At 43.9% G+C, this 18,009-nt stretch overlaps 1 protein-coding gene across 2 annotated transcripts in view; it reads left to right on the forward strand.

The window, feature by feature from the left end:
• The window catches only part of LOC108648296 (CD48 antigen), a 34,264-nt gene extending 19,080 nt beyond the window's left edge, over nt 1-15,184 (forward strand). Inside the window, exons 5-7 of one of the 2 annotated variants that reach the window (XM_018096504.2) lie at nt 3,409-3,477; nt 4,868-4,984; nt 13,995-15,184. In XM_018096504.2, the coding sequence (XP_017951993.2) occupies nt 3,409-3,477; nt 4,868-4,981 (183 nt within the window). In that variant the 3' untranslated portion in view covers nt 4,982-4,984; nt 13,995-15,184. The remainder of the gene's footprint in view (nt 1-3,408; nt 3,478-4,867; nt 4,985-13,994) is intronic. The other variant, XM_031891390.1, reaches the window with a different exon arrangement.
• The last annotated feature ends 2,825 nt before the right edge of the window (nt 15,185-18,009 follow it).

Genomic DNA, 18,009 nt, shown 5'->3' on the forward strand with positions numbered 1-18,009 from the left:
TCTTTTTACTCAATTTTACTAAAGTCTTGGCATGTATGGAATTTCACTACTTATATACAGTACTATAGCGGTAAATATTTAGTCGCACAAAATTCATTACTAGGTAAAATAATTATAGAAAAGTACAGTAAATGAGCTTTTGCCAATAAAATATGGACTTTGCAGTGTTATTTATTCAAGTATGTGTTTCCCCCAGAGTGGCGCAGCCGCCAGTTTGCAGGGAAATGGGCATTTTTAAAACAGTAATTTTACGAAAGTATTGGCGTGTATGGCTAACATGGCGTGCGTTCATTTCCGTGACTATTTATATGCGGATACAAGTGATGAAATGTTTCGCCAGGCATGGATTAGCAGCGAATTTTTGGACGTGCGGCGAATTTTTTCATGCGTTTCGCAAAACAATCTGCCAATGGCAAAAAGCATGAAAAAATTCGCCACACAAAAATTCACTGCACGTCCAAAAATTTACACAAGCGTCAAAAAATAATAGTCGCAGGCAACAATTTTTTTGCCCGCACAACATTTTTGCCGTTTCGTGGATCTTTCAAAACCAGAACAGATTTGCTCATCACTAGTGGCTACTATTTATAAGCATCTACTATTTATATGCTACTATTTATATGCTACCATTTATATGCTACCATTTATATGTGGCTAATATTTATATACACCATTTATATGCTACCATTTATATGTGGCTAATATTTATATACACCATTTATATGCTACCATTTATATGCTACCATTTATATGTGGCTAATATTTATATACACTATTTATATGCTACCATTTATATGTGGCTAATATTTATATACACTATTTATATGCTACTATTTATATGTGGCTAATATTTATATACGCTATTTATATGCTACCATTTATATGTGGCTACTATTTATATACACTATTTATATGCTACCATTTATATGTGGCTAATATTTATATACACTATTTATATGCTACTATTTATATGCTACCATTTATATGCTACCATTTATATGTGGCTAATATTTATATACACCATTTATATGCTACCATTTATATGCTACCATTTATATGTGGCTAATATTTATATACACTATTTATATGCTACCATTTATATGTGGCTAATATTTATATACACTATTTATATGCTACCATTTATATGCTACCATTTATATGTGGCTAATATTTATATACACTATTTATATGCTACCATTTATATGTGGCTAATATTTATATACACTATTTATATGCTACTATTTATATGTGGCTAATATTTATATACGCTATTTATATGCTACCATTTATATGTGGCTACTATTTATATACACTATTTATATGCTACCATTTATATGCGGCGACAATTTATATACACTATTTCTAAGCTACTATTCATATCCGGCAACTATTCGCGGGCCTTATTTAGCGCATGTACCATCAAATACCGCTTGAAAATAGTAATCGCGAGTTAAATAACGCATGCAATATCACGCGTAAAATAGCGCAAGTATGCTTATAGTGAATCGTGCGAAAAGTCGCGAAAATTTAGACGCGATAAAATTTTTACCGCACGCTATAAATAGCGCACGTTTTATCGTACTTTAGTGAATCGGCCCCATAGACTTCATATATTTATATTTAAACTGCTGCCATTCTTTAAATATTAATACTAAGGCTCCCAAATTTTGCAGAGCTAGTCACCAGGTAACAACGGTTCAAGGTTCTTTCAATGGGGAAATCCAACCTGCTGCCAGTCTCACAGTAATAACACCGGGGTCCCCAAACTTTTCACAGTTGGTCACTAGGGGACTGCAGTTTTAGTTTTGAAAAAGTGGGTGAAGCCACCAACAGCCAATCAGATTTATTTAATTGATTTTAATGTGGAAAATTAAAGTGCTGCCATTCTCACATGCAGGGCCGGAACTAGGGGTAGGCAGAAGAGGCAGCTGTGCTACTTTGTCATTGCCTCCGCCGCTTGTCATTAGCGGCGGAGGCAATGACCGATCTAACCGCCCCCCCCCCTGCACCTACTCCTGTGCATTGGCGCGCATGCGCCATTCGGGGGAGCCTAGGGTGCCCGATCAGCTTGGCCCACCCCTGCTCACATGTTTAATGCCAATGTCCCCAAACTTTTCACAGTTGGCCACTGGGGTTAGAAAAAGTTGCCAGAGCCACCAGCCATCACCATCAGATTGCACCAATTGAATTTAACATGTTTAAATTTAAACCGCTGCCTTTCTCACACTATTTATGTCAGGGTTCCAAAACTTGGGACTGCAGTTCAAAAATAGGAAAAGTGGGTTGGGCCACTAACAGCCAATCAGATTTCATCCGCTGAATTTCATTGGTTTCAATATAAAATGCTGCCATTCTCACACTATTTATGCCAGGGTGCCACTGTTTGTCACTGGGTGACTTCGACTCAAGGTTAGAAAAAGTGGGCACACCCGACAACCACCAATCACAATTCACTTAAAGAAAATAATGTCCTAAACTAAAGCATAAAAAAGATCTCACCCAGTTTTTATAAGAATACAAGCAAGTACAAAAAGCAGTTTTAGTCTGAATTAAACCATGAACCTTAGCACTGATAAACTGCAAGCTTGGAGCTCTACCCTACACTATGGCACCTCCCAATGGTCTTGGTATGTTAGAACATATATTTTTGCATGGTCTACAGTCCAGGTGATCACATGACAATAACATCAATGATTTTTGTTTCCCCACTACGGACCAGCATGCACGCTGGCACAGTGGAAAACTTTTCTTATGAAGAACAGTTGTAGCATAGTGGCAATGAGGGCAATAAAATTTCACCCTCCCATTAATTCTAGGGTTGCCATCTGGCCAGTATTTTACCAGCCTAGCCAGTGCTATTATAACAAATTTGCTAGTAAATTTGTAGCTGCCTGTCATTCTGCCCCCAGTCCAACTCACACCCAGTCACTGCTTCGATGTAGGGCCTATCACTCCTACAAATTTCTGTTGATCAGCCCCCTGTCACCTACTTACATCATTGCTCCACCCCCTTTTGCTTCACCTCTCATCCTCCCTACATTATTGCCTCTCTCCCTTCTCATCACTGTTCTGCCCCCACAGGGTCCCACCCCACTCGGGCTGGAATTTTTGGAATTTTTTGGAATTTTTGGTTGCAACCCTAATCCACTCCATTGCATTTTAGCGATATTTCTGCACAGTTTTGCTCATCACTGTTAGGGTGCTCACACACAGGCCTTTGTTCCTGCATTCCCCTGCAGTGGGTATAAAATTTGGGTTTTAGAAAAAAAAAAAAAACCTTCTGAAACAGGCACATCTAAACGCTGAATGCAAAATTTATTGCAAGGTTTATGTCCCTTTTAAATGTCTTTTTTTCAAGAGACTTGTGTACTTTAATCAAAATCACAAATGTTTTATGTTTCTTTTCAGGACAAAATAACGCTGGGACATGATATTATATACGTTGACAATTCATTTCCTGCCACAAGTACTAATCAGGTAAGAAATCTGAAGGGATTTGTATCATCTCTATTTCCTTTGCAACGTTTCCACAGATTTGTCACATGGGCACTAGCAATAAGTGTCATTAATGGTGATATCCTCCTTTATTTGTATTAATTTCATTTGTCTCAAAAGTTTTACATGGACACGTTTGCTTTTTGGCTTAAAAACAGTTTGGCACAAATGAATTTTCCAATATTTATATTATATAAAAAATATATATATATATATATATATATAGATAAATAATAAATCCAGTCATTTAAGCTACTCCTTGGAAATTTGCAAACAGAGCAGTGGTACGCATTTTAATTTAAAATGTGTGTTAATTATAATTTGTTTTGTACATAGCTGAGAAGGAATTACTGGAACAGAAATGGCCATCCCCATTCCTTGCTTGTCATTAAAGGAAAACTATACCCCCAGAATGAATACTTAACCAAAAGATAGTTTATATCATATTAAGTGACCTATTATAGAATCTTGACAAACTGGAATATATATATCAGTAAATATTGTCCTTTTACATCCTTTCCCTTGAGCCGCCATTTAGTGATGGGCTGTGTGTTCCCTCAGAGATCAGCTGACAGGAAGTGATGCAGCTCTAACTGGAAGTAGTGTGGGAGCAAAAGGCAGAACTCTGCCCATTCATTGGCTGATGGGGCCTAGCATGTATGTGTGCCTTGGCTTGTTTGTGTGCACTGTGAATCCTATGATCCCAGGGGGCGGCACTTAGTACTTAAAATGGCAGTTTTCTATTTAGGATTACCCAATGGCACATACTACTAAAAAAGTATATTTTTATGAAAATGGTTTATTTAGATGAAGCAGGGTTTTACATATGAGCTGTTTATGGAATATATTTTTTATAGAGACCTACATTGTTTGGGGGTATAGTTTTCCTTTAATAAAGTGATAAAAACAGCTCCAAACAAGCTCAATTATTGTACCCATTACCCAGTGCAGGATACTCTCTGTAGCAAGATATAGACACTACCTTGTACTGGCTATGGGTACAGAACAATTGCTTAGTATATAGGCCTTTATATTCTTTCCCTTAGCACTCCTGCACCTTCTCCATACCCACAGTAAATGAGCACTTACAGCTATATTAATAAATAATATAAATCTTTTTTTAACCATTAAAATACATTAAGCAACTATAATTATTTTTATAGGTAGAGCGTGTGCCTTTATATATTTTTTATTCCCTTGTTATTTTCACGTTAGAGGTTGATATGTAGAGTTCCTAACACTGGGAGATTAAATATTTCTGGATCCAAATTACTTAAAATCTGTAAGTCATGTGTAATTATACACACATAATCATTTAGTAAGATTTGCCCTGAAGGTCATTTTTGTTTGTTTGTTTGTTTACTGTTTATAGGGTGAGCGTAACCAGAAAGTAACCATTTACTGTATCATGGGGTGTAAGTCAACAAGGGAAGACCCAGGATATGCTGGGCTTTTGACAAACAATGAATTAAGCGAGGAGCTATAGTTGGTGAGTATGTGTGCAAGCAGATATTAACATCACTTACTAAGCTAAGTTTACCTATACAAATGCTTTATCTTTGTCAAGTTAATACCAGCTCAGTGGGTATTAAAGGACAAGGAAACACATTACAGCATTTGATAGGGTACCCCCTGCTGTACCGCATCGCTACATTTATATTATATACTTTCATGACACAGTTAAAATGGCAGCTGTAAACCTACTGGGCATGTATAATTTTTTTCTTGAGCACCATCAGTGCTGAGGGTCACTCTGCCTGCGCTCCTGTTGGCATTGGAAATTCCCCACTCCTGAATGAACCTGCTGTGCATGCACTGCTTTCTTATAGGAGAAACTGCGACTACTCACAGTCATTGTCTTCCTAGATTGTAAGCTCACTGGGGCAGGGACTGATGGGAATGTGATAGGGGCTTTAGATTGTAAGCTCACTGGGGCAGGGACTGATGGGAATGTGATAGGGACCTTAGATTGTAAGCTCACTGGGGCAGGGGCTGATGGGAATGTGATAGGGACATTAGATTGTAAGCTCCACTGGGGCAGGGAGTGATGGGAATGTAAGAGGGGCCTTAGATTGTAAGCTCCACTGGGGCAGGGACTGATGGGAATGTGATAGGGACCTTAGATTGTAAGCTCACTGGGGCAGGGACTGATGGGAATGTGATAGGGACCTTAGATTGTAAGCTCACTGGGGCAGGGACTGATGGGAATGTGATAGGGACCTTAGATTGTAAGCTCACTGGGGCAGGGACTGATGGGAATGTGATAGGGACCTTAGATTGTAAGCTCACTGGGGCAGGGACTGATGGGAATGTGATAAGGACCTTAGATTGTAAGCTCACTGGGGCAGGGGCTGATGGGAATGTGATAGGGACCTTAGATTGTAAGCTCCACTGGGGCAGGGACTGATGGGAATGTGATAGGGACCTTAGATTGTAAGCTCCACTGGGGCAGGGACTGATGGGAATGTGACAGGGACCTTAGATTGTAAGCTCCACTGGGGCAGGGGCTGATGGGAATGTGATAGGGACCTTAGATTGTAAGCTCCACTGGGGCAGGGACTGATGGGAATGTGATAGGGACCTTAGATTGTAAGCTCACTGGGGCAGGGACTGATGGGAATGTGACAGGGACCTTAGATTGTAAGCTCACTGGGGCAGGGACTGATGGGAATGTGATAGAGGCCTTAGATTGTAAGCTCACTGGGGCAGGGACTGATGGGAATGTGATAGGGACCTTAGATTGTAAGCTCACTGGGGAAGGGACTGATGGGAATGTGATAGTGACCTTCGATTGTAAGCTCCACTGGGGCAGGGACTGATGGGAATGTGATAGGGACCTTAGATTGTAAGCTCCACTGGGGCAGGGGCTGATGGGAATGTGATAGGGACCTTAGATTGTAAGCTCCACTGGGGCAGGGACTGATGGGAATGTTATGGGGACCTTAGATTGTAAGCTCCACTGGGGCAGGGGCTGATGGGAATGTGATAGGGACCTTAGATTGTAAGCTCCACTGGGGCAGGGACTGATGGGAATGTTATGGGGAACTTAGATTGTAAGCTCCACTGGGGCAGGGACTGATGGGAATGTTATGGGGAACTTAGATTGTAAGCTCACTGGGGCAGGGGCTGATGGGAATGTGATAGGGACATTAGATTGTAAGCTCCACTGGGGCAGGGACTGATGGGAATGTGATAGGGACCTTAGATTGTAAGCTCACTGGGGCAGGTACTGATGGGAATGTGATAGGGACCTTAGATTGTAAGCTCACTGGGGCAGGGACTGATGGGAATGTGATAGGGACCTTAGATTGTAAGCTCACTGGGGCAGGGACTGATGGGAATGTGATAGGGACCTTAGATTGTAAGCTCCACTGGGGCAGGGACTGATGGGAATGTGATAGGGACCTTAGATTGTAAGCTCACTGGGGCAGGGACTGATGGGAATGTGATAGGGACCTTAGATTGTAAGCTCACTGGGGCAGGGACTGATGGGAATGTGATAGGGACCTTAGATTGTAAGCTCCACTGGGGCAGGGACTGATGGGAATGTGATAGGGACCTTAGATTGTAAGCTCCACTGGGGCAGGGACTGATGGGAATGTGATAGGGACCTTAGATTGTAAGCTCCACTGGGGCAGGGACTGATGGGAATGTGATAGGGACCTTATATTGTAAGCTCCACTGGGGCAGGGACTGATGGGAATGTTATGGGGACCTTAGATTGTAAGCTCCACTGGGGTAGGGGCTGATGGAAATATGATAGGGACATTAGATTGTAAGCTCCACTGGGGCAGGGACTGATGGGAATGTGATAGGGACCTTAGATTGTAAGCTCACTGGGGCAGGGACTGATGGGAATGTGATAGGGACCTTAGATTGTAAGCTCACTGGGGCAGGGACTGATGGGAATGTGATAGGGACCTTAGATTGTAAGCTCCACTGGGGCAGGGACTGATGGGAATGTGATAGGGACCTTAGATTGTAAGCTCCACTGGGGCAGGGACTGATGGGAATGTGATAGGGACCTTAGATTGTAAGCTCACTGGGGCAGGGGCTGATGGGAATGTGATAGGGACCTTAGATTGTAAGCTCACTGGGGCAGGGGCTGATGGGAATGTGATAGGGACCTTAGATTGTAAGCTCACTGGGGCAGGGACTGATGGGAATGTGATAGGGACCTTAGATTGTAAGCTCCACTGGGGCAGGGACTGATGGGAATGTGATAGGGACCTTAGATTGTAAGCTCCACTGGGGCAGGGGCTGATGGGAATGTGATAGGGACCTTAGATTGTAAGCTCCACTGGGGCAGGGACTGATGGGAATGTTATGGGGACCTTAGATTGTAAGCTCCACTGGGGTAGGGGCTGATGGGAATGTGATAGGGACATTAGATTGTAAGCTCCACTGGGGCAGGGACTGATGGGAATGTGATAGGGACCTTAGATTGTAAGCTCACTGGGGCAGGTACTGATGGGAATGTGATAGGGACCTTAGATTGTAAGCTCACTGGGGCAGGTAATGATGGGAATGTGATAGGGACCTTAGATTGTAAGCTCACTGGGGCAGGTACTGATGGGAATGTGATAGGGACCTTAGATTGTAAGCTCCACTGGGGCAGGGACTGATGGGAATGTGATAGGGACCTTAGATTGTAAGCTCCACTGGGGCAGGGACTGATGGGAATGTGATAGGGACCTTAGATTGTAAGCTCCACTGGGGCAGGGACTGATGGGAATGTGATAGGGACCTTAGATTGTAAGCTCCACTGGGGCAGGGACTGATGGGAATGTTATGGGGACCTTAGATTGTAAGCTCCACTGGGGTAGGGGCTGATGGGAATATGATAGGGACATTAGATTGTAAGCTCCACTGGGGCAGGGACTGATGGGAATGTGATAGGGACCTTAGATTGTAAGCTCACTGGGGCAGGGACTGATGGGAATGTGATAGGGACCTTAGATTGTAAGCTTCACTGGGACAGGGACTGATGGGAATGTGATAGGGACCTTAGATTGTAAGCTCCACTGGGGCAGGGACTGATGGGAATGTGATAGGGACCTTAGATTGTAAGATCACTGGGGCAGGGACTGATGGGAATGTGATAGGGACCTTAGATTGTAAGCTCACTGGGGCAGGGGCTGATGGGAATGTGATAGGGACCTTAGATTGTAAGCTCACTGGGGCAGGGACTGATGGGAATGTGATAGGGACCTTAGATTGTAAGCTCCACTGGGGCAGGGACTCATGGGAATGTTATGGGGACCTTAGATTGTAAGCTCCACTGGGGTAGGGGCTGATGGGAATATGATAGGGACATTAGATTGTAAGCTCCACTGGGGCAGGGACTGATGGGAATGTGATAGGGACCTTAGATTGTAAGCTCACTGGGGCAGGGACTGATGGGAATGTGATAGGGACCTTAGATTGTAAGCTCCACTGGGACAGGGACTGATGGGAATGTGATAGGGACCTTAGATTGTAAGCTCCACTGGGGCAGGGACTGATGGGAATGTGATAGGGACCTTAGATTGTAAGATCACTGGGGCAGGGACTGATGGGAATGTGATAGGGACCTTAGATTGTAAGCTCACTGGGGCAGGGACTGATGGGAATGTGATAGGGACCTTAGATTGTAAGCTCCACTGGGGCAGGGACTGATGGGAATGTTATGGGGACCTTAGATTGTAAGCTCCACTGGGGTAGGGGCTGATGGGAATATGATAGGGACATTAGATTGTAAGCTCCACTGGGGCAGGGACTGATGGGAATGTGATAGGGACCTTAGATTGTAAGCTCACTGGGGCAGGGACTGATGGGAATGTGATAGGGACCTTAGATTGTAAGCTCCACTGGGACAGGGACTGATGGGAATGTGATAGGGACCTTAGATTGTAAGCTCCACTGGGGCAGGGACTGATGGGAATGTGATAGGGACCTTAGATTGTAAGATCACTGGGGCAGGGACTGATGGGAATGTGATAGGGACCTTAGATTGTAAGCTCACTGGGGCAGGGGCTGATGGGAATGTGATAGGGACCTTAGATTGTAAGCTCACTGGGGCAGGGACTGATGGGAATGTGATAGGGACCTTAGATTGTAAGCTCACTGGGGCAGGGACTGATGGGAATGTGATAGGGACCTTAGATTGTAAGCTCACTGGGGCAGGGACTGATGGGAATGTGATAGGGACCTTAGATTGTAAGCTCACTGGGGCAGGGACTGATGGGAATGTGATAGGGACCTTAGATTGTAAGCTCACTGGGGCAGGGACTGATGGGAATGTGATAGGGACCTTAGATTGTAAGCTCCACTGGGGCAGGGACTGATGGGAATGTGATAGGGACCTTAGATTGTAAGCTCACTGGGGCAGGGGCTGATGTGATAGGGACCTTAGATTGTAAGCTCCACTGGGGCAGGGACTGATGGGAATGTGATAGGGACCTTATATTGTAAGCTCCACTGGGGCAGGGACTGATGGGAATGTGATAGGGACCTTAGATTGTAAGCTCACTGGGGCAGGGGCTGATGTGATAGGGACCTTAGATTGTAAGCTCACTGGGGCAGGGACTGATGGGAATGTGATAGGGACCTTAGATTGTAAGCTCACTGGGGCAGGGGCTGATGTGATAGGGACCTTAGATTGTAAGCTCACTGGGGCAGGGACTGATGGGAATGTGATAGGGACCTTAGATTGTAAGCTCCACTGGGGCAGGGGCTAATGGGAATGTGATAGGGACCTTAGATTGTAAGCTCCACTGGGGCAGGGACGGATGGGAATGTTATGGGGACCTTAGATTGTAAGCTCCACTGGGGTAGGGGCTGATGGGAATGTGATAGGGACATTAGATTGTAAGCTCCACTGGGGCAGGGACTGATGGGAATGTGATAGGGACCTTAGATTGTAAGCTCACTGGGGCAGGTACTGATGGGAATGTGATAGGGACCTTAGATTGTAAGCTCACTGGGGCAGGTACTGATGGGAATGTGATAGGGACCTTAGATTGTAAGCTCACTGGGGCAGGGACTGATGGGAATGTGATAGGGACCTTAGATTGTAAGCTCCACTGGGGCAGGGGCTGATGGGAATGTGATAGGGACCTTAGATTGTAAGCTCACTGGGGCAGGGACTGATGGGAATGTGATAGGGACCTTAGATTGTAAGCTCCACTGGGGCAGGGACTGATGGGAATGTGATAGGGACCTTAGATTGTAAGCTCCACTGGGGCAGGGACTGATGGGAATGTGATAGGGACCTTAGATTGTAAGCTCCACTGGGGCAGGGACTGATGGGAATGTGATAGGGACCTTAGATTGTAAGCTCCACTGGGGCAGGGACTGATGGGAATGTGATAGGGACCTTAGATTGTAAGCTCCACTGGGGCAGGGACTGATGGGAATGTGATAGGGACCTTAGATTGTAAGCTCACTGGGGCAGGGACTGATGGGAATGTGATAGGGACCTTAGATTGTAAGCTCACTGGGGCAGGTACTGATGGGAATGTGATAGGGACCTTAGATTGTAAGCTCCACTGGGGCAGGGACTGATGGGAATGTGATAGGGACCTTAGATTGTAAACTCACTGGGGCAGGGGCTGATGGGAATGTGATAGGGACCTTAGATTGTAAGCTCACTGGGGCAGGTACTGATGGGAATGTGATAGGGACCTTAGATTGTAAGCTCACTGGGGCAGGTACTGATGGGAATGTGATAGGGACCTTAGATTGTAAGCTCCACTGGGGCAGGGACTGATGGGAATGTGATAGGGACCTTAGATTGTAAACTCACTGGGGCAGGGGCTGATGGGAATGTGATAGGGACCTTAGATTGTAAGCTCACTGGGGCAGGTACTGATGGGAATGTGATAGGGACCTTAGATTGTAAGCTCACTGGGGCAGGTACTGATGGGAATGTGATAGGGACCTTAGATTGTAAGCTCCACTGGGGCAGGGACTGATGGGAATGTGATAGGGACCTTAGATTGTAAGCTCCACTGGGGCAGGGACTGATGGGAATGTGATAGGGACCTTAGATTGTAAGCTCCACTGGGGCAGGGACTGATGGGAATGTGATAGGGACCTTAGATTGTAAGCTCCACTGGGGCAGGGGCTGATGGGAATGTGATAGGGACCTTAGATTGTAAGCTCCACTGGGGCAGGTACTGATGGGAATGTTATGGGGACCTTAGATTGTAAGCTCCACTGGGGTAGGGGCTGATGGGAATGTGATAGGGACATTAGATTGTAAGCTCCACTGGGGCAGGGACTGATGGGAATGTGATAGGGACCTTAGATTGTAAGCTCACTGGGGCAGGGACTGATGGGAATGTGATAGGGACCTTAGATTGTAAGCTCACTGGGGCAGGTACTGATGGGAATGTGATAGGGACCTTAGATTGTAAGCTCACTGGGGCAGGTACTGATGGGAATGTGATAGGGACCTTAGATTGTAAGCTCCACTGGGGCAGGGACTGATGGGAATGTGATAGGGACCTTAGATTGTAAGCTCCACTGGGGCAGGGACTGATGGGAATGTGATAGGGACCTTAGATTGTAAGCTCCACTGGGGCAGGGACTGATGGGAATGTGATAGGGACCTTATATTGTAAGCTCCACTGGGGCAGGGACTGATGGGAATGTGATAGGGACCTTAGATTGTAAGCTCCACTGGGGTAGGGGCTGATGGGAATATGATAGGGACATTAGATTGTAAGCTCCACTGGGGCAGGTACTGATGGGAATGTGATAGGGACCTTAGATTGTAAGCTCACTGGGGCAGGGACTGATGGGAATGTGATAGGGACCTTAGATTGTAAGCTCCACTGGGGCAGGGACTGATGGGAATGTGATAGGGACCTTAGATTGTAAGCTCCACTGGGGCAGGGACTGATGGGAATGTGATAGGGACCTTAGATTGTAAGCTCACTGGGGCAGGGACTGATGGGAATGTGATAGGGACCTTAGATTGTAAGCTCACTGGGGCAGGGACTGATGGGAATGTGATAGGGACCTTAGATTGTAAGCTCACTGGGGCAGGGACTGATGGGAATGTGATAGGGACCTTAGATTGTAAGCTCCACTGGGGCAGGGACTGATGGGAATGTGATAGGGACCTTAGATTGTAAGCTCACTGGGGCAGGGACTGATGGGAATGTGATAGGGACCTTAGATTGTAAGCTCCACTGGGGCAGGGACTGATGGGAATGTGATAGGGACCTTAGATTGTAAGCTCCACTGGGGCAGGGACTGATGGGAATGTGATAGGGACCTTAGATTGTAAGCTCACTGGGGCAGGGGCTGATGTGATAGGGACCTTAGATTGTAAGCTCACTGGGGCAGGGACTGATGGGAATGTGATAGGGACCTTAGATTGTAAGCTCACTGGGGCAGGGGCTGATGTGATAGGGACCTTAGATTGTAAGCTCACTGGGGCAGGGACTGATGGGAATGTGATAGGGACCTTAGATTGTAAGCTCCACTGGGGCAGGGACTGATGGGAATGTGATAGGGACCTTAGATTGTAAGCTCACTGGGGCAGGGGCTGATGTGATAGGGACCTTAGATTGTAAGCTCACTGGGGCAGGGACTGATGGGAATGTGATAGGGACCTTAGATTGTAAGCTCCACTGGGGCAGGGACTGATGGGAATGTGATAGGGACCTTAGATTGTAAGCTCACTGGGGCAGGGGCTGATGTGATAGGGACCTTAGATTGTAAGCTCACTGGGGCAGGGACTGATGGGAATGTGATAGGGATCTTAGATTGTAAGCTCCACTGGGGCAGGGAATGGTGTACAACCTTTTTAAATGTGCTGTGGAAATTTGGTGGTGCTATATGAATAACAGGAAGTAAATAAATAAAATTAACCGTAGAGAGGTTAGAGATATAATTACCCCTTATTGGGGGCAGAACAGCCCTATTGGGTTTATTTCATGGTTAAATGATTCCCTTTTCTCTGTAATAATAAAACAGTACCTGTACTTGATCCCAACTAAGATATAATTACCCCTTATTGGGGCAGAACAGCCCTATTGGGTTTATTTCATGGTTAAATGATTCCCTTTTCTCTGTAATAATAAAACAGTACCTGTACTTGATCCCAACTAAGATATAATTACCCCTTATTGGGGGCAGAACAGTCCTATTGGGTTTATTCAATATTTAAATGATTTTTAGCAGACTTATGTTATGGAGATCCAAATTACAGAAAGATCCCTTATCCGGAAATCCCTGGGTCTCAAGCATTCTGATACCTGTACTATGTGAAAAACCAGGCACAAATTATATGCCAAATAATTAACCAGTCAAATAACACTGGCGCCCTGCAACAGGTATAAACAAATTTTGTATGTGAATATATTGTCTAAAAAGAATGTGTGTGTGTATACACAATATCTGCAACCCTTCTTCCACCAGAGGGCAGTGTTGCTAAAAACTTTCTTGGTTCTCAAAAGCTATATTTAGTCAGTAGTTTTAAATACTTTCAAATATTTTATTTACAGCTCATTGACTGAAACTGAGACATCAACTGAGAGATCAATACCCATAAAGATTCCATATCCTTAGAAAGCAGCAAGAGATTTTGAGCTGGAAGATTTGATTAATCATCTGAACGGGCAGTGATTGCATTGCTAGATACTGGAGAAAACCAGAGCACACATCCACAATTATATTAATTATCATAAATATCATGTAATTAGATTATTTTCTGTTCTTTTTCTGTGGGCAAACCTGTTTCAACTACATGCTGGTATGGGTTGAAGAACAACCTCTACTGGTGGGACTGGAGATAGATACAAATCATATAGATGGTGTATGGGCTCCGCTCCAAAATTAATGCTATTAGGGGTTAGTAGAGTCTCTCAACAATAGTATATAGGAGATGGTTGGCAATATGCCCCCAGTCTCAGGGTAACAATTAATTATGATAACATTCAAAAAGTAATTTATTTGGAGAAAAGGGACAGCCTTTCATGCCTTTTGTGGAACTTACTCATAGGCTTACTCATAGGAGCCTATGAGTAAGTGCCCCATAAGGCATGAAACACATTAGGGTGTCCCTTTTGGGCAAATAAATGACTTTTTGGCAGGGTTGGACTAGGGGGTGCAGGGGCCCTGCAGGTGCCCTCACTGGCCACATCCCGCGCACCCACTAGGGACTCTGCTGCACCCCCTAACCCCCCGCAGGGGCCCCTGCTGAGCCTCCCTAACCCCTCGCGGGGGCCCCCACTGTACATACTCCCCTGACCGCGTCAGTTTAACGCGTCAGGAGAGGAAAACCGTCGGCCGGGGGAGTGCCCGCAAGGGTCAGGTCTGGGCCACTGGGTTTATTCCCGGGGTCCCGGCAGCCCAGTCTTACCCTGCTTTTCATAATATTATTTTTATCACCACTTGTTTTATTTGATGGTCTTTGCAATTAAGTCATTTTGTTTATAATGAATTGGAAATAGATACCAAGCTATACATTAATTACCAATGTCAACAATGGGGAGACACTTTATTTTGCAGTTTCTTTCTCTTAGGGCCTGTTGTCCCAACGAGAAGTGAGTGGTTGGGGTATATCCCCAGAAGCAGGTTTGTGACCATCAGGTGATTCTAATAAACTAATCAAATAAAATTCTGATTACATAGATTAGTGAATGACCAATGATAAGTTTTGAATCACAATATATTAATGATGTGTATCATGGGGTATATCCCTTTAAGTGCCAGCCGAATTCGTCATTTCAGTTCCCCCCAGTGCCAGACGTTTTGTAAACATTCTGTGCTCTCTCAATGTAGGGGCTTTTACTGGGGGCAGGGTTAAGTTTAGGTAGGCAAACTATATATTGTTTTTTTCAGGAGAACCTGAGCTTTCCAAATCTACCTGAGTTTTTGTGTATTTCCACTTCTGGAACAAGATTTAGAGCTTGAAATACAAAAAAAAAAAAGAAAAAATGCTATTTTTCATGATATAAGGATTTATACCAGAAACACATTTTATTTTATGGACAAAAATTCAACTGATTTGGAAAGCCTCATGTCTCCCGAACGTGCCAATACCTGATATGTATAGTTTTATTGAGATTTCTGACTTCTATAGATCAAAAACTCCCAGCAGTAAATTACTAAATTTTCAAAGCATTACAGCAGAATACGGCATACTTTACATTCCAAAGCCAAAAATCCTGGAATATTAGGTTTACCCCAGGAAACCATACATTTTTGAAAACTACACATTCTGACGAATCCGAAATGGGTAACTATGTCTTCAAACTCCTAAGTACCAAACGGCAATGCTTTACTGAATTTAGCATTTTCTATAAAAAATTATGAAAATTCTAAAAAATCACCTCAAATCTTCCATTTTCAAGCACCTTATCTCCCACATAACATTAGGTACGAAGAAAACACACCCTAAATATGAAAGCCAGGGGTCCACTGAACAGTTTGATGCCCATTGTGCATAGGATCACCAATGTATCTGGAATTTAGAGACCCCAAAAGGAAGTTAGTACATACAAATTGCCCAGGAGATCTCTTTAGCTACTGAAAATTCAACACATTTACTGCATTTTCTGTGGGGTAAAAACACAAAAAAATACATTGACCCCCCAAAATCATATATTTTTGGAAAGTACACATTCGGACGAATTCAAAATTGGTACCCATGTCTTTCTACTCCAAACTACTGAGCCGCAATTCTTTCCCAAAATTGCCAGTTTTGATGAAATACCTAAAAATCACATCAAATCTTCCACTTTCAAGCACGTTATCTCCCACATAACATTAGGTACCAAGAAAACACACCCGAAATATGAAAGCCAAGGGTCCGCTGAACAGTTTGATGCCCATTGTGCATAGGATCACCAATGTATCTGGCATTTAGAGACCCCATAAGGAAGTTAGTGCATACAAATTGCCCAGGAGATCTCTTTAGCTACTGAAAATCAACACATTTACTGCATTTTCTGTGGGGTAAAAACACAAAAAAATACATTGACCCCCCAAAACCATATATTCTTGGAAAGTACACATTCGGGCGAATTCAAAATTGGTACCCATGTCTTTCTACTCCAAACTACAGAGTCGCAGTGCTTTCCCAAAATTGCTAGTTTTGGTGAAATACCTGAAAAACACATCAAATCTTACACTTTCAAGCACCTTATCTCCCACATAACATTAGGTACAAAGAAAACACACCAGAAATATGAAAGCCAAGGGTCCGCTGAACAGTTTGATGCCCATTGTGCATAGGATCAGCACTGTATCTGGCATTTAGAGACCCCATAAGGACGTCAGTGCATAGAGATTGCCCCAGAGGTCTCTTTAGCTACTGAAAATTCAACACGTTTACTGCATTTTCTGTGGGGTAAAAACCCAAAAAAATACATTGACCCCCCAAAACCATATATTTTTGGAAAGTACACATTCGGGCGAATTCAAAATTGGTACCCATGTCTTTCTACTCCAAACTACAGAGTCGCAGTGCTTTCCCAAAATTGCAAGTTTTGGTGAAATACCTGAAAAACACATCAAATCTTCAACTTTCAAGCACCTTATCTCCCACATAACATTAGGTACCAAAAGAACACACCCTAAATATGAAAGCCAAGGGTCCGCTGAACAGTTTCATGCCCATTGTGCATAGGATCACCAATGTATCTGGCATTTAGAGACCCCATAAGGAAGTTAGTGCATACAAATTACCCAGGAGATCTCTTTAGCTACTGAAAATTCAACACATTTACTGCATTTTCTGTGGGGTAAAAACACAAAAAAATACATTGACCCCCCAAAACCATATATTTTTGCAAAGTACACATTCGGGCGAATTCAAAATTGGTACCCATGTCTTTCTACTCCAAACTACAGAGTCGCAGTGCTTTCCCAAAATTGCTAGTTTTGGTGAAATACCTGAAAATCACCTCAAATCTTTCACTTTCAAGCACCTTATCTCCCACATAACATTAGGTACCAAGAAAACACACCCGAAATATGAAAGCCAAGGGTCCGCTGAACAGTTTGATGCCCATTGTGCATAGGATCAGCACTGTATCTGGCATTTAGAGACCCCATAAGGACGTCAGTGCATAGAGATTGCCCCAGAGGTCTCTTTAGCTACTGAAAATTCAACACGTTTACTGCATTTTCTGTGGGGTAAAAACACAAAAAAATACATTGACCCCCCAAAACCATATATTTTTGGAAAGTACACATTCGGGCGAATTCAAAATTGGTACCCATGTCTTTCTACTCCAAACTACAGAGTCGCAGTGCTTTCCCAAAATTGCTAGTTTTGGTGAAATACCTGAAAAACACATCAAATCTTCCACTTTCAAGCACCTTATCTCCCACATAACATTAGGTACCAAAAGAACAGACCCTAAATATGAAAGCCAAGGGTCCGCTGAACAGTTTGATGCCCATTGTGCATAGGATCACCAATGTATCTGGCATTTAGAGACCCCAAAAGGAAGTTAATGCATACAAAGTGTATACACTGCAATATAAGCTACCGGCATGTGCATTATGCGG

The sequence above is a fragment of the Xenopus tropicalis genome, chromosome 8, assembly GCF_000004195.4.
Source record: "Xenopus tropicalis strain Nigerian chromosome 8, UCB_Xtro_10.0, whole genome shotgun sequence".
In the NCBI taxonomy this organism is placed as follows: domain Eukaryota; kingdom Metazoa; phylum Chordata; class Amphibia; order Anura; family Pipidae; genus Xenopus; species Xenopus tropicalis.